The sequence below is a fragment of the Thermobia domestica genome, chromosome 1 (genome assembly GCF_964235325.1).
Source record: "Thermobia domestica chromosome 1, izTheDome1.hap1.1, whole genome shotgun sequence".
Lineage (NCBI taxonomy): Eukaryota > Metazoa > Arthropoda > Insecta > Zygentoma > Lepismatidae > Thermobia > Thermobia domestica.
Window position 1 is genome coordinate 164,475,542 of NC_137454.1, and position 21,569 is coordinate 164,497,110.

The 21,569-nt window shown below is 34.7% G+C and overlaps 1 protein-coding gene across 2 annotated transcripts in view; it reads right to left on the bottom strand.

Annotated features, from left to right (window-relative positions):
* Nucleotides 1-21,569, bottom strand: part of eRF1 (eukaryotic release factor 1) — an 81,480-nt gene that overhangs the window by 3,216 nt on the left and 56,695 nt on the right. Inside the window, exons 7-9 of one of the 2 annotated variants that reach the window (XM_081765728.1) lie at nt 20,068-20,288; nt 16,599-16,746; nt 12,717-12,832 (exon numbers count right to left, since the gene is read on the bottom strand). In XM_081765728.1, coding sequence (XP_081621854.1) covers nt 12,753-12,832; nt 16,599-16,746; nt 20,068-20,288 — 449 coding nt within the window. In that variant the 3' untranslated portion in view covers nt 12,717-12,752. The remainder of the gene's footprint in view (nt 1-12,716; nt 12,833-16,598; nt 16,747-20,067; nt 20,289-21,569) is intronic. The other variant, XM_081765719.1, reaches the window with a different exon arrangement.

Genomic DNA, 21,569 nt, shown 5'->3' on the forward strand with positions numbered 1-21,569 from the left:
AGAATTTTTCGCGAGAAACTCATGGCTTCATAATGTACCTGCCTACACGACACTGTCCACTCGAAAGTTTTTGACCAAAAAACAACTGTGATAGATCATTTGCCGTGCTCATTTGATATAATTTTCAATGACTTTTTTTTTTCATTACCTCAGGATCAAAACAATGTTGAAAGGAAAGTATTTTGGTAACATTAATTCTAATACGATGGTAGCTATGAGAGTTACGACAATGCTTCGAAGGGTGGACTAGGCGCTGGCATCAATATATAGCTTCCCAAGAGAAGTACACTGAAAGTAATTACACAGGTATGCAGCACAGTTTAAGGAACGTGTTCGCAAATTTAATTGTTAGACCTCGTAACAACTGTCACATTCTTTAGACTTATCCCTTAAAATAACCCCATCCATCATTCATTTTCATCAACTCATCTTGCCACTTCTTTCTTCTCCCATATTCAAATAATCTCTTCCTTCCCTTTTCTATACATCAATCCTTTGCTCAGAGATTGTGCTTTTTAATGTTGAATTACTAAAGCAAAGCTAACATGAACCAGGTAGTTATATTTTTCACTGTCCTCAAGAAATCTGTTGTAAGAACAATGAAGTATAATTTGATCATAACAATGGAAGTATTTTTAGTGCCCACTTATTATTATTTATTTGTATTTATTTACAACAGACTTTTCGTCAAACATGTGAGAAATATGAACAAAGGTAGTCCAGAAGACGGCAAAACCTTGGAGTAAGTACTGAATTATAGGAGTCTAACCTTTGGAATTCTTACTGTTCTGTTCTTTACTGAAATTCTTTCTCAAGTTTTGAAACCAAAGAAATTAGAATGCAAAGGTATCACGTAACGATTTAAGTTTGTTGCTTCTTGATTTTAGCTAAGGTCTGAAGGCAAATCCAATGTCAGTGTTTTTCTATGAATAAAAATCTGTTTTGTCATATTAATTTCAATAATTTTGGAGCTCTCCACTTTAGACTGTTTCAAAAATCAAATTATTAGTTTCGTAATTAGTAATACGTGTCGTTTCGTATCAGGTTTCATACAGAATCAAATACGTATTGGGTAATTATTTTTGGAGTTTGAAAGCTCCGCAAACAAAACCGAGCTATTATATTACATCAAGCTTGAATTTTGTAAAAGGATTATTCCTGCCTTCTATGGAGTTTCTACGTGTCTCGATTTGGAATTATTTCTCGTTTGAGAAATTTTATTCTTGTTATCTAGGATCATACTTCTATATCTCAACATTCTCTGCTTTTCCAGTTTGTAGAATCTTGTCACTTGCCACAATATAGAACTATTTTTTTACTTCTTGTGCTGGTGAAGAAAGTGAAACTTTGAAAAATAAATCCTTTCAATCTTCAATTTTCATCATTTCTCTTAGAAAAATTCAATTCTATTATGGAACATATTCCAGTTACAGAAATCTCTACAAAAAGTAACACTGGAATACCTTTGAAGTGGAAATTTTATCCCTGGTTACATCTTTATCGTAAAAGTGTTACGTGGTTACTTAAGGCTTTTATACTAATTTATTAAAGTTGAGATTCTTTCTATCGTGTGTTTGATAAGATCTTCATTTCACCAAACTTATCTAATTTAAAATATGTCTAGTGTGTCAAGTAAGTCTTAAAATGACTAATTTTCTTGCTGAAAATTTTAAAAAACACAACCTAAGCAAACATAAGCAGTTCTATTTTTGACATTAATATTTTTATTTCTAGTATCATATTTGTAAATGTGCCTCGCTTCCGCATCCTTACTGACAAACACTGATCAGCTCATGTCTACGTTCTGTATACGTTCGAAGACTATTAAAATCATACTCTGCTAGTTTATACACCAAAATTATTTCATGATCATCATTAATGCACGTACGTAATTTGTATACTTTTTTTTTAAGCTTTGAAAACGTACTTGCTACTTCTTCAGGATTTTAAGTTATGAAATAGCAAATAAGACATTAATTTTAAGTCTTCTACTCATACATACATTCACTACTGGCTAGTTTATTTAGTTGTAAGCTGAAGGCGACTGTCCAACCTCCCCTCCCAACACATCATGTTGTCATATTCATTTGTATTTATTTATTTAATGTTTCATGGTGTAATTGTGCACTATATTACTGATAATTAAGATATGCACTATTATCTGTAATCGAGAACATTCCAAGCATAATTACGTTCAGTATAAAGGGAAATGCTGTTTCGCAAGTCACTAGGTAACCCGTATATTAAGTACTGGATTATTGAGGGAAATTTCATGTTGTAAATTATTAGAGACACGATTTTTTGGTGACACGCGGAAACGCGAAATGTACCAGTTTTGTATGAAAGTGCTGTATATCTAAAATACATATATTTTTTTCATTATTTGTTAGGCCATATAACGCTCGCGATTAAACGCGAAATTCTGTCGAATTAGCGAAATTTGCAACGAGTCTCGATATTCCACGAAATTTACGCGAAAGTGACTATTTTTCGACGCTTTTACGATTTATTCATTACCATTATTTCTCCCTTCTGCATACTTGACCATGAGTAAACGCTAATAGTTCGTCGTTTCGCGGTAGTTTGACAAGGTTCTAACTGCACGTGACTGCATGTTGAGAAAAACGCGTTTGAAGTTTGATTACGCTATAGTTGTTTTATTTATAAACTAATCATTATGATGTTTTTACACAATGATTAACTGCCTAGAAGGTTTACATTTAAATAACTGATGTTGGAAATGGGACTTTACTTTTTTCGTTTTGGATAATCAGTAAAATGCAGTTAGAACCTTGTCTTACTGAAACAACCATTTTCTGAGGCACAAGGTTCTAACTGCACTTAGAACCTTGTCAAATTAAAATGACAAAAAGGCATGACTTAGGACGATAAGGGTGTAACTGCAATTGAATAAATTAATTATTCATATTTTATTTACATGAAATATGTGTCGAATACTAGTTACAGGTTTAATAGTGCAGTATAATACTCCCTGTTTCCCAAGGGCATGAATAAAAGGGACAACGAAGTCTTCTTTCTTAAAAAAAAAAAAAAAAAAAAAAAAAAAAAAAAAAAAAAAAAAAAAAACTGAAACATGACCCTTTAGCCTGTCGTTTTGAAGATTCTAGAAATTTGATGTTTGCTACATTAACAGACTCGTAACTCTCTTAGCTTGATTTGAACAAAACGGTAGTGAATTCTTGAGTAAAAGTCAAGTTAGCTACTTGAGTGAATGGAATCGTTTAGTAATTTGGAAGTTTTGCTGTCGTCCCAAAGTCATTAAAATCACTCGGCCTCATCTGAATAACACGGTATGGGTTGTGATGGTCTACACTCCTCAATATTCTTACGAGACCGAAAGGAGAATAAAGGTCCGTCTTGTTCACTGATTTTTTAATTGCACTGTGTACGCGATCAACTTCCTGAACACAGGAATGTCCTGGAAGAGAGTATTTCATTGAAACATAATTGAAGTTCGGATTTTCTCTCAAATTCCAAAACTGCATATGATATATGGAAATTACGGATTTGTGGCACACAGGAATCGGACCAAAAAATGAGTTCCATGATCTCATTTTTTACAACCACTGATTCCAATATTCTCCTGAAAACACTAACAATGTTATTCCCTGTACGTCCTACCATTGTTTCGTTCCAGATATCACAATACACTTTTTGTTAGAATAAAGTACGCGGTCAAGTTGTAAACATTTAACTTTCTATTATATCGATATAAGCTACCGATATCTGCGTGGCAACATGTTATAACGTTTTCCAAATCGAAGACAAGGACTGGAAGATCTTTGTTTTCTTTTTCTGTTTTCTCTCATTTGACCTTCCACAAAATATGGGTCTCATAATTGTCCTTTTGCTCACCACTTAAGGTTTTGGTCTCTTTCGCTACCTTATACGCCTCGCACACATCGCATCTGTCACTTTTTGGCAAATGAAAACCTAAATTGAACTCCGTTCCAAATATTCGGTAGTACATTGATTTCTTAATTGGTGCTTTGTTTTCATTCTGGCGCTTTTCAGTGTGGAGATCACACATTTTTGCAATGTTCAGATGACTTCTTAGATACAATCTACTGGTGTCAGCTCGGCAGTGGTGGGATTCCACTGTTGGGAAAGATTTTTGTGTTCCTTTGCAAAATCTGTTTCACCTTCTGGCTTGCGACGACTGCTTTTTCCTCTTTGATCTATAGTAGATGTGTTTGTATTCATAGTATTGGTTTTGTGTACAAATAAAATGTTTTGCACACTTGAACCTTTTCTCCTTTAACATTGAAGTAGTAATGAAAAGAGTACTTCCTACGAGATTTGGCTTTCTTTGTTTTTGGATTTTTAGTTTCGTCTCCATTTTCGCTTGATTCTTCATTATCCTGAACGCATATTACTTCAGGTCGCTTCGTTATAGTTCAACTGGTCGTATTTTTTTTTAGTCTCTCTCTTTTCTGTTATATCTCAGAATGAAATGTGAATGTCAAATCTTTCATCAGCACTGATTTTCTTGCTACATTCGTACCTACAACTAACCTGACATTTTTTCTTTTTAGTCTTTCTTCTTTACAATGCACTACCTTTCCCCCCTCTTGCTCACATATTTCTTGCCTAATAGTTTAGAGCTCTGCTACAAGTAATTTTACATTAAATTTTCATTAATCCGGTTTAACATCTGCGATTTACCAATTTAGTTATTTTTATACAGCACGGTTTAGGAAGTAGAACAAAATTGTGTGCTCAGAATTGGTGTGCCAAAAACAAAAAATAATGGAAGAAAAATATCATTCTTTACTTCTCAAGGTAAATTAATAGAATAAATCATCTTTTTAATGTAAGGCAAGGAACATAGAATGTACACACACAAATTATATATATATATATATATATATATATATATATATAAAACTTTTGTAACTTAGCTGCAGTTAGAACCTTGTCAAATTAGTAGACCGTCTATTTTTCAAGTTACAACAACAAGAGTAATATATTTGAATAAAGTTCAATTTCTAGGTTACGTACTGTATATAACTCAATTTTAAATAAAATGTTAGTTAGAACCTTATGAAACCAGGGCCACAATTTTACTACCACAATGAAATATGGGACTGCCGGATGTCTGGTGCCGGTCCTCCCTCACTTTCTGTTTTCTTGGCTGCAACGAGTGTGGTTCCAGATTTGCCTCGTGTACTTCTGAACGGCAATGCAACCGGTACAATGCCGAAAATCACATGTTTCGATAGAGCACAAGTTTTTAAAGATTATGGTTACTACGTTTTTTATGCACGTCAAAAAATAATGGTGTAAATTTTGTAATGTTAGACTAGCCTGGAAGCGACACGATTCGTTATGTCGAGAATGAAAGCGAAAATCACAAAAAGAAGTTGTTTTGTGTTACAAAGAAAAGAAAGCTGGTTCGTGAGCAACAAATTTTACACCAGAAACCAACAATGCTTACGTGTTATTTGCATAAGTAAACTGGACACTAAAGTTGTTCTTTTTTTTTCCTATTAATGTTCTCTGTGTGTGTTTTTTTTTCTTTAAATTATATTCTTATTCAATGATATTTATGACATAAGCTTAATGTTATTTTTTTAAAACTCAAATATTGTTTAATATAGTCATGTATGATGATTGATGAGTGGAAATTAAGGTGGAATAAAAGGTGGAATAAAAGCAAAATAGTGTTCTTACATTGCATTTCTATTCACCGATTTTATCCCGCATTACGTCTATTTTTCTAACGAAATTACGAATTCTTATTTAACAGAAAATCGTGTCTCTACAAATTATTCATTGTAGCTGTGGAAAATTCAAGATTACTAATAAAACTCCAACTCATCAAAGCAGTAATGTATTTTAAGATTATACATTTGTGTTACAGTTTCGGCTATGTAACACAAATCTATAATCTTAAAATATATTACTGCTTTGGTCAGTTGGAGTTTTATTAGTGAAATTTCATGGTTTGGTATCAGCTTGCGCCAAGTGCGCATTGTGATGACCAAACACAGTGTGCATGGATTTTTTTTCGGGATCTCCCATTTTCTTCATCCGACCATTTCTTTCATAATCTTCATCACAGTCTCCCTTAAACTTGAAATATAATCTAGGTCGTTAAACTCGAAAAACAAAATAGCATTAACAAAGTAAATTTTGAGTGGTCAATTTTGTTTACAGAACAGACTGCAACAAATGACATTCCGTTCTGTCTCCTCAGATTCTTTGTATAAAATTTAACGTTTCTCAGCATCAAGACAACAAGAATGCAGCCCCAAAGCTCAACGTAAAATCCATACTACTGCACTAAAAATCGCACCCTGATCCCGCATTAAAGGCAAGAGAATTTTTAGCATTTTTTCTCAGAAATGAGTGTGTTATTTATGCTTGATCCAAACCCAGTCCTTACAATGTTAGAAGAAAATGATTCTATGATGTTGCAAGTAAAATCAATTGCTGACTATTCCTTCTGTCGAAATTCGATATTTTTAAATACTGTTACCTAATGTCGTACTGTTTTAATATTGCACTTTCCTATATGATTAATACAATTATTGTACAAAAGAGAATTAATGAACTCTTTATTCCCATTCTATTCTTCAACTTCAATTTCTTACATTTTTCTGTGTATTATCACTAAAACTAAAAATAATGTATACTAGACCTTAATTCCTAATGTAATATTACTGTCTACATATTCTAATAAATTAAATACATAAAAATAATATTACATGCACACACACTGAAATCATAATAAATTGAATTAGACAACTGCTCGTTCGATAAACAGTAAATGTATATAAGTATAAATAGAAAGGTGTTTACATTACAGTGATGAATATACACAATGAGGAAACTAAATATAGATAAGTTGATCTTACGTACAAAGAAACGAAGGAAAAGATTAAGGGACAGAAGTTTGGTCGTTTATCTTCGTCCGAGTTACTGAATGTTCGTTTGAATGTTTTAAAAGTGTGTGGCCAAATCAAAGTTTTAAGTAGGTTAGAGAGAGAAGAAAGAAAGAAAGAAAAAGAAAAGAAACGCTAGAAAAAGACGACGTACAATTTGCAAAGCAAAAAAAAAAAAAAAAAAAAAAAATGCAAAATAAGCTGTAAAAATTGTAGAATAATGCGTAGATTACAGGAATAATGTGAGGAAAAAACAAAAGTAATGGGGAAGCAGATTAGGACGTAAAATTTAATAATAATAATAATAATAATAATAATAATAATAATAAATATCGAGTTTGGAATAAATAAATGAAAAGTGAATAGCATCATTGTAGTCAGCCCTGGAAAATGAATAGAAGGTAGGAACGTAGAAAGATAACAATGTAACTATGAAGGAAGATGGTTACAGAGTTTAATCCAACCTCACAACTGTAAAAACGTAATTGGTGTGCATGTTCCTCTGGACGAAGAAGCAGCTGTGACTGTTAATTCGTCTAGATAATAGAACTGAGGCGTTTGATAATATGTAATATTATTCGCGATTATTTCTTTCTATTGGGATTTTCATGAAAAAAAATAACCCTAAGTTTCTACTTTCACACAAATAGGAGGACCATCTTTTAGTCTGGTAATATGACTGACAAAGTAAAACGGCAATCCTTCGATATAATTTTCTGGGTGCTGTGTGTCCAAGTTTTCACACATCTGGCAGAGGCTGGATGCCAGTGATAGCTTCCTTCTATGCCTGTCCACGTAGGGACAGCACTGACCAAAATAATATTCGGGACGTCCCCCACTTAGTGGTTTCTTCATCTCGGCAAACAAAGCATAGTCGCAGGGACTCATGCCAGGCGAATAAGATTGGTGCTGTAACATCTCCCAACCCCATCATTGCAGTTAAGTTCTTCACTAATTGTGCTGCACATCTTGTGTTATCGAGGAGAATGATGGGTCCTGACTGCGAGAAACGTAGTCTTTTGTGCCTAAGAGCAAGTTGCAAATGGTCACGAAGGTACCTGACGTAGTACTAGTACTAGTATGCATTCACTGTAGCTCCTTGTGGAGCACTATTGATTTGGAGCTTAGCCTTTTAGTAGCGAGGCTATATGAGACGTGCACCTACAGTTTTAACATGGAATCTAAACACATGAGCTCCGGCCGGAAACCGTTAACACTGTACACACAGAAGACCCCTTGGTAGTCATATCACACAATCATCAACACGTTGAAGTAAATTGTTGGAAATAAGGTAAAAAAGTTTTCATCAGACCGTATTGCGTATTTGCACATTACGAATGGAAAGAAATATTACACAAAAGAGCAAAAGTTGAGATTCCACTATTTTGCACAATGTTTTTCTTCCCACTTCTTATTTGATGCAGTCTGTTATAACGTTCACATAATTCCGACAATATGTACATTTTATATAAACAGCATACAGCGTTCAGTCGTATGTCATTTTCTAGCTATATGGATGATATGATGGATTGGTCAGTGTTTCACGATAAACACTAACATGAGAAAGTCCGGCCAGCAGAATACTTGTAGAACTGAGAGAGTGCAACGATTAAAACATGACTGGTCGTCGAATTACCGACATCAATAACCTCAAGCCCGTCACGTATGAGGAATAACGTTTCTCGGCGAGCACATTATCCGAGCAAAGAAGGAAATGCCCTGGATCTATATGTTAGGTACTATCCCGACATTTGCCTGGTGTGAATGAGGAAAACTTAAGAAAACCGTTATTCAGGATGGCTGGCCTGAAAAAGCTGTTACACCTTTTCGACTGTCTCCACCGGGAATCGAACCCGGGTCTGCTCGCATCAACGGCAAGAGCGTTATAAAATAAAGTATGAAGTTTTAATCCCCTTTCAGCATGCATGGTTACACACGACTAATGCACGTACGTTACAACATATGTAACATATCATACTGAATCTGTGTAAATAAAGACTTACGGTTTAATGTGAAATCCGTTCTACATATAGTCTAATCAATGATTGAATCTGGGATAATGCTACCGCGCTACTCGAATACACTATGAAAAAAAGATGCTTATAGAACTCAACCCCTCAGGAAAATTTGGTTGCAGATGACTACACGTGCTGTTGACTTCATATCAACAAGTTTGAGAATTTTTCTTTCCATAGTATGAGGAAATCGACTATTACCTTCCACAATGCAATGAAAAATATGGAGTAAAAAGTCAAAAATACTTCAAAAGCAATACTTTTATAAAGATGCACTAAAATGGAGGAAAATTTCTAGGTGTAAAAATTCAGTATTACTGTCTTACTAAGAAAAGTTTAAAAAAATGTATTAGAAATGAGAACATTTTTGACGGGTAAAATGAAGAAATGGGAAAAATATTGTACGACAGCAAACTTCCCTAACATCCATAAGAACATTCGCCACCAACATTAGGACCAGTGCCTAATGCTCTTAACCCCATTCTTCTTCTTCCCCCCACCAAAAAAAAAAAAAAAAAAAAACCTTTGTCAATGTATTTTTCCAAACTTTTGTCAATACGGCAATAACACTGCAATGCTTCACCAAATAATTATTTTCTTTTTTAGAGCATTTTATAAAAGAATCGTTTTCAAGTTTTTTTCTGTATGCTTCGACAGCGTAAATTGTATCGAAAGCTTAACTTATAGGCTTTCAGTGTGTGTGTTTCTCTATAGTATAGATAATCATACAATACCATCTGAGTCACGTAACAAATATGAATGCACACGCACCACACAAAAATACACAGCTAAATACATCTGAATTTGCTACCTGAATACTGTTTAAGTCTTATCAATCTAAAAGTATCATGCAAACAACAACGTATGTACATATAAATTATTTACTTACTACATGCATTCTTAAGCGGTGCAGTCCGTAAACGAAACTCACAAATCTGACACACACAAAGGTGCTTATCAAATTTCAAAATTAAATTCAACATATTTGAATATGGAAACATCCACCCTTTATAGAATATTTATTGTATCAATAAAAGTGACTACACAAAACTGTGATCAACTGTACGTTCTTTGAGTGGTAACTTCACAGAGGAACATTTCAGTTTCATACTGCCTCCTTTCAGACAAGCCCTTACGATACGTAGGAGAAACAGTACATGCTTGTCAAAACTGAGTTTCGAACTAAATTTCTAAATACACGTAAACTGCGACAAAATAGCAGTTTCAAAGTTTAAATCCGAATTTTACAAAAATCTAATAACGAAGAATTCAGACACTTTTTAAATATCTTTTCTATTCTATTTTATTCATTTATTGCTGCATATAATCTATAGCTTGGTTCTAAAAGGGCTAATGTCACTTTTTGGCAAAAATGAGAGTTCGTCAAATTTTAACACCTATAAATAGATATTTTCTTTTGCAAGAAAAGCACATGTTAATATGAATGGTGTATATATATTCCAAACTATTTCGTGTTGACATTTGCTCTTCTTGTATACGAAAACATCCATTTATAGACGTTAAAATTGAAGAGTATCTCATTTTTGCCAGAAAGTATATATATTTATTGCAACCCGGAGTTTGGTATGGAATAGTAGAACTTTTGAACCTGAAGCGATACAGAAATAACGGCTATAACAAAATGAAGCCTTGTTCATGCACATATTTTTAAACTAGAAAGCAACGATGAAAGTACACTAGGAACCACACAGTGTTGGCAGATGTAACCGAAGGTGTAAATCAATTTTTTTGCAAAACATGTAAATTGACTCATAACTCATACGTATCCATGTTCTGTCATTAATTTTCAGTCTGTTTAGTTGGATTAGCTTGAGAACTATGGAGCAGAGAAAAGAATTTTTCATTTCCACCGATAAGTAATCGGATGAGACCTCTGTAAGGAGAAACTAGGGAAATCCTAGTTTCCATAAATTAACACTCTGCATTGGCAACATTGCTGACGTTTCAGTGCATCAAAAAATGTGTAAAGGATCTGTCTACATTATGCAATTCCTGAAAACAATGAAAAGCAAACTTTGAAATTATCATGATAAAAGTTTTACTTACATGCACCCGGCAACACTGTTATCAGAAATGAGTTACCAGATCTACAGCAGATGCTGGAAATGTCCCCTGGTTTGATTCAAACACTGGTTCACACGTTTCACCAGGTTGGCAGCAACTTTACGAAGAGTAGAAATGTTAATGTTCTCAATGGCATTGCGAATATTCGTTTCCAAGTTTTGTACAGTTCGAGAATTGTTCTTGTATACCTCCTGCTTTAAATAGCACCATAGAAGTGAATAGCAGTGTTGCCGGGTGCATGTAAGTAAGACTTTTATTATGATGATTTCAACGTTTCTTTTTCGTTGTTTTCAGGAATTGCATAATGTAGACAGATCCTTAACACATCTTTTGATGCACTGAAACATCAGCAATGTTGCCAATTCAGTGTTAATTTATGAAAACTAAGATTTCCCTAGTTCCTCCTTACAGAGGCCTCATCCAATTACTTATCGGTGGAAATGAGAAACTCTTTTCTCTGCTCCATAGTTCCCAAGCCAATCCAACTAAACAAACTGAAGATTAACAACAGAACATCCATACGTGTGAGTTGAGTCAATTTACAAGTTTTGCAAAAAAATTGATTTACACCTTCGGTTACATCTGGCAACACTGTGTGATTCCTAGTGTACTTCAATCGTTGCTTCCTAGTTTAAAGTATATATGCATGAACAAGGCTTCATTTTGGTATAACCATTATGTATGTATCGCTTCAGGTTCAAAAGCTCTACTATCCCAAACTCCGGGTTTCATTGTATATTGGACAATCTGTATAAACGACCCTTTCAAATGCAAGACTTATGCTTGTTCTAATTTTCAGTCTCAATGATTGTTTTATGCCTTTTCTAACGAAAGTGTGTTAAATGTTATTTCCTAACCTAATTAACTTGTAATCTATTAGAAAACTATCTGGTTCGAATTCATCGGTAAGAAGAAATTCTATACAAAAAGGACAGACTACTACCAAAACTACTTGCTTTATCTCGTAGTTAACGGCTAGTCTAGTAGCTCTGAATTCACTCAACCCCTCTGTGCTATTATGACAATCCTAGAAATGCACGTGTCTCATGAAATACGACAATTGGATGCATATTTCTACCAATCACTTTCAAAAGACTATTTTTTATCACCTGATACGAATAGACACTGTAGTCAACAGAAGCCGATAGATAATTTCATATGTAACAATTCACTTAAAATAACTCAATATATTTTGCAAAACGTTATAGTAAAAAGACATGGGAACACTGAAGAGTGTAACTAGATTCAGAATAAAGCTTTTGTAAAGGTTTGTATCATGTCTCTGTACTGTTATGAAATTCTACAAATTATTGCAGAAAACACTTATAACCAGAAAGACTGCACTGATGAAACTAGGAACCATTTGTTTCTTTGCAACAGAAATAAAGTGCATTTAAATGCTAACATCGCACTGTAATTTTCATGCATTAATGGATGATCAATACCTTTAATTCAATCATTGTAATAGCTACATACTAGAACAGAACATGCATTCAAAATGCAATAAAAAGAAAATTTGATCCTTATTGTAATTTGACGTAAGAAACAATAAGAAAAAAGCAATCTGAATGCAGGTGCACAAAATGGAAAACAAACAAAAAAAATCCAGAAAATAAAAATCAGATCTACTTGAGAATAGATCAAAATCATAAAAATGAGATTGTTAATCAAAACAGAAGGATGAAAACAAGCCATAGCCTTTGTCTACCTGGTGAGGCGGGAAATCATCCCAACCTTCTGGCTTTTAGTAATCGTCAAGGTCAACATCGTCCAGGGGCTCATCCGCCTGGAGCGACTGGAAGTCGACCTTGTAGCGAAGAATGCCTAAGTCAGGGCAAAGAACAGACAAATGTTACTCAACAGGAATTAAGAGATTTTATCAAGGAATCAAATAACAACCAACTGTCCAATTATCAAGAATAAAAGACTTCTATGTTTCAACAATTTCTTCATTGCATGCACAAGTTATTTTACCCCTGTAATAACATGACAAATATTGTTAGTACTAAAAACTGTCAATAAGAATATCATCTGTTTGTACGAGAGACAGCGCGCAAACAGAAGCTCTGTTGTTAATTTAAAAAGCACTCAAGATACCATGCACAGAAGTATTTATTACCACTGCTTACCAATAAGTAGTACCAATTAGACACGACTTGATTGAAATTCTTAAATTCTCAACAACTCTATATAAAACGTTGCGTTGTTCAATCTTAGACTCACAAACAACGAAAAATGCATTACATTACAATACAAAGCACACTCCAAAAAATTCTGTAGAAAAGTTGCAGTAATAAACAAAATTTTATCCTTTCAATAAAATTAATTAGGTTATTTTACCCTTGAGCCACAAAAGTTAACCTAAAGTATACATTCTCGGTTTCAAGGGGGTAAATTTCAACGAGTTTCATGGGAGGAAATATCAACAACACGAACTTCAAGATGATACAAAATAATGCAAATAACGTAATTATCAAATTTATTTGAATTTTTCTTTTTATCTATAATCTGTTAATATCACATTACTTCCAAAAATGAAGTTTTAAGTTTCTTTATTAAAAAAAAAAAAAAATGATTACATTTTTCATTCGTTTCATTTCAATATGACACATTACTTGGTTGGATTAGAGTTCCTTACAGCAGCGCGGTTATATGAGACGTAGATCTACAACTTAACACAGGATCCAAATCAGAAGAGGTCCACCGGGAAGGGAACCACGCTAAAGATGACACATTACTGTATCTCGTTCTACATGAACACAGGAAATTTATTTATCACAAAATGAACTACAAAGAGTCAACAAGACCAATGCTAAAAACAGTTCTGTATCTTCTTTCATTTCTCCTGAGTAAGAGTTTTTCCTCTTTTCTTTTCCCTTTTTTTAAAAATAATAATAATAATAATAATAATGCTCTAAAAAAAAGTTATACTCAACGTCATTGACACGTATGTCATCCCATGTATGAAGATTTGATGTGGTATGGTTTCTATCAGTTTAAAAGTAACTTCTGGCTGCTTGACTGACAAGACTTTTCTGACTTTCCAAATCTAGTATTTCTATTCTCGTCAACTGAAATATTTAACATTCCAAAACTTGATTTGATTTTGAGTTTCAGCACAGAGGTTACATGATAGGTCAACCTAGAGCTTAACGTGAGAATAGAACCACACGATGTTCCGACACCGAAACTCGAACCTGGATTCCCACGCCAACGGCGAGTACGCTAACTGCTTAGCCACGAATGAGCTCAATATCTCAAAGCGTATCTGCCTATAATTACTATACACTGATAAACATTCTGGGAATGTCTATATTTATAGGTATATGTATATAGTATCAAATTATCACTGGGATTGTAACAAACTTCTACGCTGGCAAGTATTTAAACATTTTAGCAGTTTGTGATACTCATATACACTGCAGTAATACACATTACAAATAGCCACCTTTGGCTCTCAAACAGGTTGGAAGTCTATGTAGCTATTCGTCAATAGGACGAAACTCTGCCAAAACCTTGAGAAAAGTGCTTCAGGGAGGAAACAGTAGGGTATCATCTTGTTTTGCAAGCTACGTACTGAAGCACAAACGACACTATATTCCAGAAGGCTTGGATGCTCCGAACTGGAAAGGGATAAATCAGATTGAGAAATCTATTCTAGATCATGTCGTTGAAGCCAATACTCAGTTGTTCGAGCCTTATGATAGCATGATAGAAGCTCCAGTCTTGACAAGAAAGATAGTATTGTTGATCCTTTACCACTGTCTCCCAACACTTTTTTTTATAGTGGTCGTTGTTCTTACACAACTCTCGAAGAAATAGAGCTCTCTACTACTTTCTTCAAAATGCAGCACAGTACCGTGAGGAAATCAGAATGATGGCCTCCTTTCCCTTGGAGATTTCTCAGTAGCCTCTCATTTACGGACTCATCAACGAAAAAAGTTTTCATACATTCAATTATACTATGACAATTGTCGGCAGAACGCTTACGGAGTTTTATTGCTTTCCCCTGCCAGCAAAAATTGTTTCCGTATTCGATTTCTGTGAATATGCTCCTTAATACCTTACACAATTTGAGATGTCCATACGGTGCACTGCCGCCCCTCTGGGCGTCTCTCTTTCACTTTTTCTGCTTCGGTGAACTCCGATTGTATTGTACAGTCCACAGCAAAAAACCTGCAACATGAGCATGTAAGTTTATTGTGAAACTACGCCTAACAGCGCAGGAAATCAACATAACGTCTAAGTGTCATGAATCACGCCGGAGAAACCTCGGCGTTCTTCCCTGCACACTTATTCTGAAGCAAAAGACTTCGTCGTTTCACAATAAACTTACATGCTCATGTTGCAGGTTTTTTGCTGCGGACTGTACACAAACCTCTTTTGGCGACTGCTAATGAATGTTGAAAATACAGTCCGTCGACATTCCTTCTTTATGGGAAGATATAAAAGCAACATGATTTTTGTAGTACCCATTTAATCTGTCTCACACAATGTGAATTTCGAAGCTTCAGTCTGCTAATTACGACACCTTAACTAGGGTGTATTGTTCACCTTGATTTATCATCTGCAATATTTACTATTTGCTATAAAAGGAAAGAACCGACTTGTTTTAATACTTACTACTCTTTACGACTATATACTAAATGATCACCACAAACAAGCTTACATTATTGAATAGGATAACAGGCTTTTATTAAGTTTTGTTTAGTCTCATTTCAAGGAATTTTGATACTAATCACTTACTTTTTAGTTTTATCTAATAAAACTTGTGCCTTCCAAGGGATGAAATTTTAATTCACTTAAAAAAGCTCGAAGGGTAAGATTTAACAACGTATTCAAAAGATAGTAACTTCACATATTACTAAACCGAGAAAACGAAAGTTAGGTACCTTTCTACAAAGCGCAGGGCCACATTTGGCTACAGTTCGAATATCTCTGACATCAAATGGAACGAAAATTGATTAGGTATGTTCTAACTGAACAACGTTCGTGAAGTTAGTTTTTTTTAAGTTTATAGCCAATAGATGTTTTATTTATTTTAAATTTTTGAACTGTCTGGTTAACGACGCATGAGTTTCTTTACAGAAAGGTTGGTAAGGTTATCCAACAACCTCATGTCTATCATTTTACCAAACATAAGCTTTTCTCTCCAAACTCTGGATCCACAATATCATCTAAATGTTTATCTAGTATTTAAACCGCTCACATGATATTTAATTTCTTTTTTGAGCAGCAAACACATTGATCTTCCGTTTTATCCAATAATAACAATAGAAAATACTGGAAGATGTTATCAATCATATAAAATGATAAATTTCCAAATGCTTTAAATGCCACTTATTGTCACCGAAGCTAATATTAAGTGGAAAAAACCTACAGTAATTCCAAATTTATCATTTCTTGTCACGTATTACGACATGTGTCCAAATATATGATTTATATTTCATTACTAATTACTATCCAAGTCTCTAGCAGTAGGTAACAAGTCATCACACTCATTAGTCCAGCTGCTTACAGTTAAGTCAAATCACATGCATTTTAACACGAACACTTATACACACAACGTAAGTCATTTTTATATACTGACCTCCTATTCCACCAAACCCTCTTACAAACTGGGATCCTTCCTGAGACTTATCAGTAATAATTTCTAACGTAGCACCGAAGCTCTTGTAGTTGTTTGCTAACCATTCCAGAAGGGGCTGGCATTCTACTAACTCTAATTCAACTCCGGTCTGAAAATGAAATATAATTCCTTTATTAATGCTAATAACAAGAACAACAAATACCTCAAAGTTTGAAGAGTTAACACTTGCAAACATACGACATCTGATTGACCCTGAAAAGAAATGGAGATTACCAAAACTTAAGCTGCTATGGACCATAGGGAGCGAAAGTAAGGACAAGAAAACTTTGAAAATCGCCGAAATAAAACGGTGAAATGGTGAGCGCAAGTCCACGGCACACAGATCCGGAGGACGGAAACATCTAGTTTAATATTTTAGACTTAGTCTCTCGAAGGTATTCTAAGTTCCTGTGACCAGATTTTATTTTAACTGTTGATGCTACTTGACTTCAATTGGTATTTTTAAAAAGTGTGTACGTATAGCAGCAGTACTGTGGTCCAAGCTGTCACTGAACACACACTCTTGCACCAAATCGTATCATTTTTTCTATAACATATAAGGATGTAACGTTGTCGCAGGATTCTACCAATGAAAACTTGACTTTAAAGAAAGCATTTTCTGTATGTAATCTTTTGCATTTTGGTTATTATGTAAACTACAACAGACCTCGTATTAATCAAGTGGTCTTGACTACTCTGTGAACTGCACAAGTTTAAAATCTACGTATAACAAAACACTGTTTATTTTATAATAATCACTTTCTTCAAAATGGAATGAACTATTAACAGGTTGACTGCCAAGGTGATTTGAGGGTAGTGTCCCAGGAGGCCATAAATTTCATCTTACCTTTGGCTCGATTATGGATAATTATATCACATTTTTGTCGCGATATTTTGTTTCTCCCGAAAATGTACCAATGGGAGCCGAGCACCTTATGTGATTCTCATTGTCTCTCAGTAATTTGTGACAATGAGCATTATATATGATGCTCAAGAACTGGATAACTTAGTAATTTGTGATAAGCATGAGCATCATATATGGTGCTCATGGCCCCAGAAAAAAATAAGGTGAGCACCACATATGATGCTCATGGCAGTCAACCTGTTAATTTATCCCAGTTAATATTACAATAAAACAACACACACAATTAAACTGAACTACATGTTTTAATACTTATGTACTGGGTTTGAAAAATCTTGCTTGTAAGTACTCGCCAGTCAAAAACCTACAAGCCAGACCATTTTGCAGTTACAGTATTTATACAAACAAAAAGCACTTTGCTACACTGTAAACATATCAATACATTTTATATTGTTTATCATCATGTCTCTTACAAATAAAAAAAAAAAAGTAACATCTGCTATTTACTCATGAACTCACGTTTTTGATTGATCGGACTTTACTCGCCAAATGTAAAAAGTACTCGACACTAGCGAGCAGGAGAGTGGATTTTTTGAAGCTCTGTCTATGTATGTAGTTTAGATGCATAATGCCCAACAGTTTAATTGTAATTAACCGAATTTCGCCTGGACCTACAGCGTAACATGGGATCCGAACTACATGAGCTCTCGCCGGGAATCGAACTCTGATCCATCACGCTAAACTCGGATCCATCACGTATGCTAACCACTTAGCCACGAGGGAGCTCATAATGTATTTTTGAGTATGGATGATTCCTTTCACTTTCTTTCGGTAAGGAATTCAACAATGCTGTTATTTAAACTCAATAAAAGAACTCCTTGTGACTCCATTCAGTTGCTCCTTGCGACTTTCTTTTGGATCAAAAAGGAGGTAAGGAATTAAAAAATAAGCGCATTAAGATTAGATTATTTTTATCAGTAAATTGTAAAGTGTCTGAAACTGCTGCCAAATTACTGAACAACGAACTACGATGATTCAACTACAGCACACCATGCATACTTACACAGAAAGTAACCAGATCATAATTGCTGAAGCTTTTCGTGAAAAATAATACGTGATGGCAATTTTAGGAAATTACTGTCATCTAAATTATCAGTTTGCTACTATCATTACTTTTGCTCGAAGAGGAAAGGTTCGAAAGTGAAATCTCGGTCTTGGTTCTTGGTTTGTAAAATTTTAACCCAATTTATGCGTGTGTTCAAATTGACCAAAATGAACGTTGCAATACCATTACTTCTCGAATCCAGATGTGCTTCATAATCTTTTTACATATAGAAGCTATTCTTCTAAAAGTATGAATTAGGAAACTGATCTAGTTACTTATCTATTTCATATACGTAGTGTGATGGAGGTTTGAGTCATCGGAGAATTCGCTCGACAATTCCGCAATTATTTTACTGTTACGGGACATAAAGAAAACTCTTTTGAAAGTTCACGTATCTTTAAATGAATGTATAGTTGTTAACTTCCATAAAGAAAACAGTTCTCCTCATCGTCCCGACAACGTAGTCAGTAGGTTTTCTCGAGGTACTCCCGTCTCCTCCCACATACTCATTCCACCATTCTTCCAGCATCATTCGCTTGTCTTAACCGTCCGTCTCTCTCAGCCTAAAGGGCATAATCGTGGCACGTTCAAGATTTTTTTTTTTTTTTATCGTTCCAAATCAAATTAAAAGCTTAGAAAAATTTAAGTTAGACCAGTAACTGTTAACGCCTTGCGGAAGTATCCATTATTCAATGGGCACATTTTAAGTAGAAGAATGAACGTTATAAACAACTTGAATTTTCATCACAGGAATCAGTCCACTTTTGTTGTAGTCTTTTCGTCAACAAGCTTACAGTTTACTCCCATATTTTATAGAGATATCCATCGTTTAATTTTAATTGAGATTTTGAAATTCTTATATACCAAACACTGTCCCAAATAAAGGACAAAGATCTGGCATTCAACATTCGACTTTGTGACCGAATCTAGCATATCTTAACATAGTGCAAACTTATAGCAGGGCCAACAGGAGATAGTCTGGACCCTTCTTCCACATGGAGAGGAAAAATGCAACCTCTACCTTGGTGTTAGTGTTATCAACCCCAGTCACTCTGTCTTACACCATTAATTAAATCCCATTATAGATGGACCGAAAAAAATTTTGACACGTGAGTAGTGGCAACGGCGCTGCGAGTTGTCAGACCTTCTCTTGCTTGCTCCTTTATAGTATTGTTCAAAAAAAAGGTTGCGGACTAATTTGATCAAAAGGAATCTTCTATTTTCTAATGTTATGACCAATTGTAACTTTCTACACTGTGATCACTATCAATGTAATGTCGTAACCACTATCAACGGAGCACTTCGACTCCGATCAAGGACATAGACATAACCTTTTAAGTTTTAAACTACGTTAACATTATCAATGTGTAAAACGGACACTAAAATACAAAAACAGCAGCAGCATAATAAATAAATAAACCTTCAAATGCTCTGTGCGCTAATTACATTACACTAACACTTACCTCCTTATCTGTGAAATGTGTCTTGTCTTTTTCTTGCTCCGGAGTCAAATGAAGTATTTTCTCTTCTCCAGTTGTATGGTTCTTCAATACATATCTTTGAATATCTAAATTTTCCCAACATATCAACGTTTCTACAGATCCTAGCTCCAGTGCTCGCAAAGTGTCTTCCACTCCAAAACAATATTTCCCTGTATCTTGACTGATTTCATCGAAATATCGGCCTAAATATAAAGATTTAAAAATTGATAGCGAGTGTTGTGTTTAATTAAATACTGATCACATTATATTACACTACATGACAAAATCAACTGTAAGATAGCTAGGTTTTATCGTGTATGTTGTTAGTCTAATATAATTACAATACAGGCAGAATGCATGTGCCAGAAAAACGATTGTTCAAAAAATTACAATTAAAAAAAAAATAAAACTATACGTTCTACTTTTTTTAATGTATGAGAAGCACAGTGCTGCCTTTTTTTTTAAAGTTTAACGTTCCATGATTATGCATCAAGGCTAATGGACGGTGATGATGAGATGGATAATAATGATGGAATTGAAGTGGATAATAATGGTGGAATGAAGGAACTGAAATAAAATGGATAACTCCGAGAAAAAAAAGGAACACTGTATTTGTCCACCACGAAGCCCACTGGGCGAGAGCTGGATCCATTCAGGAACCCCACGCGCCAGAGGTGTGCGCTCTACCACTGCCATCGCGGTCTACAAAATCCTCAATAACCCTAACATTTTTATATGTGATCTTGGAGAATGAGTATATATCAAATAAATGGCTGTTAATCTTAACAGAAATGTGCCAGATTAAATAAGTAAAAATACTGCACCCTGGTGCTCAAATTAAAATGATAAGTGATACAACCCCCCCCCCCAAAAAAAAAAAATAGTCTAGCGCCCAACGAGCCACATGTACTTAAACCCTGCGAAACACATGAAAAATTACACATCTTGAAATAAGAGGTACAGAAGGTAGTTCTGGATACATTCTCGGTGTAACTGCCACTTCTAGGCGTGAGCGGCAGCGAAGAACTATTCCTTACTTACTAATCTGAGACTTCCTCTCTAGGAGTGAGAGTGTGTGTAGTAGTGCCATAGAAAGTAAGCTGCTACGTTTCCACTGTTCAATAAGCTTTCTTCTTCAACACACATTTTATGATACTTCGAGAAAAAGTTCACCCATAAGAACTGTGAAACAGTAGTTTGACTTCCAAAAACGCGTGCTCATGACAATTATCAGTGGCATCTAATAAGGGTCTGAGGGGAAACATTAATTCACAAAAGATATCTCCAAGAATTCCAGTGAAAGTAACGAATGAAGTACTGCGATAGTTTGCAAGAAAATAGACTGCCAACAAAGCGAGACGGCCCGGGGATTTCACGTGTCTACAGAACCATTCATCAACTTTTAAGGCTTTCTTACATTATCTCTGACCTTGCTGAATGAAAGACCAACTGCCGGAAGCTGTATGAACGAAATTTAGCAGATG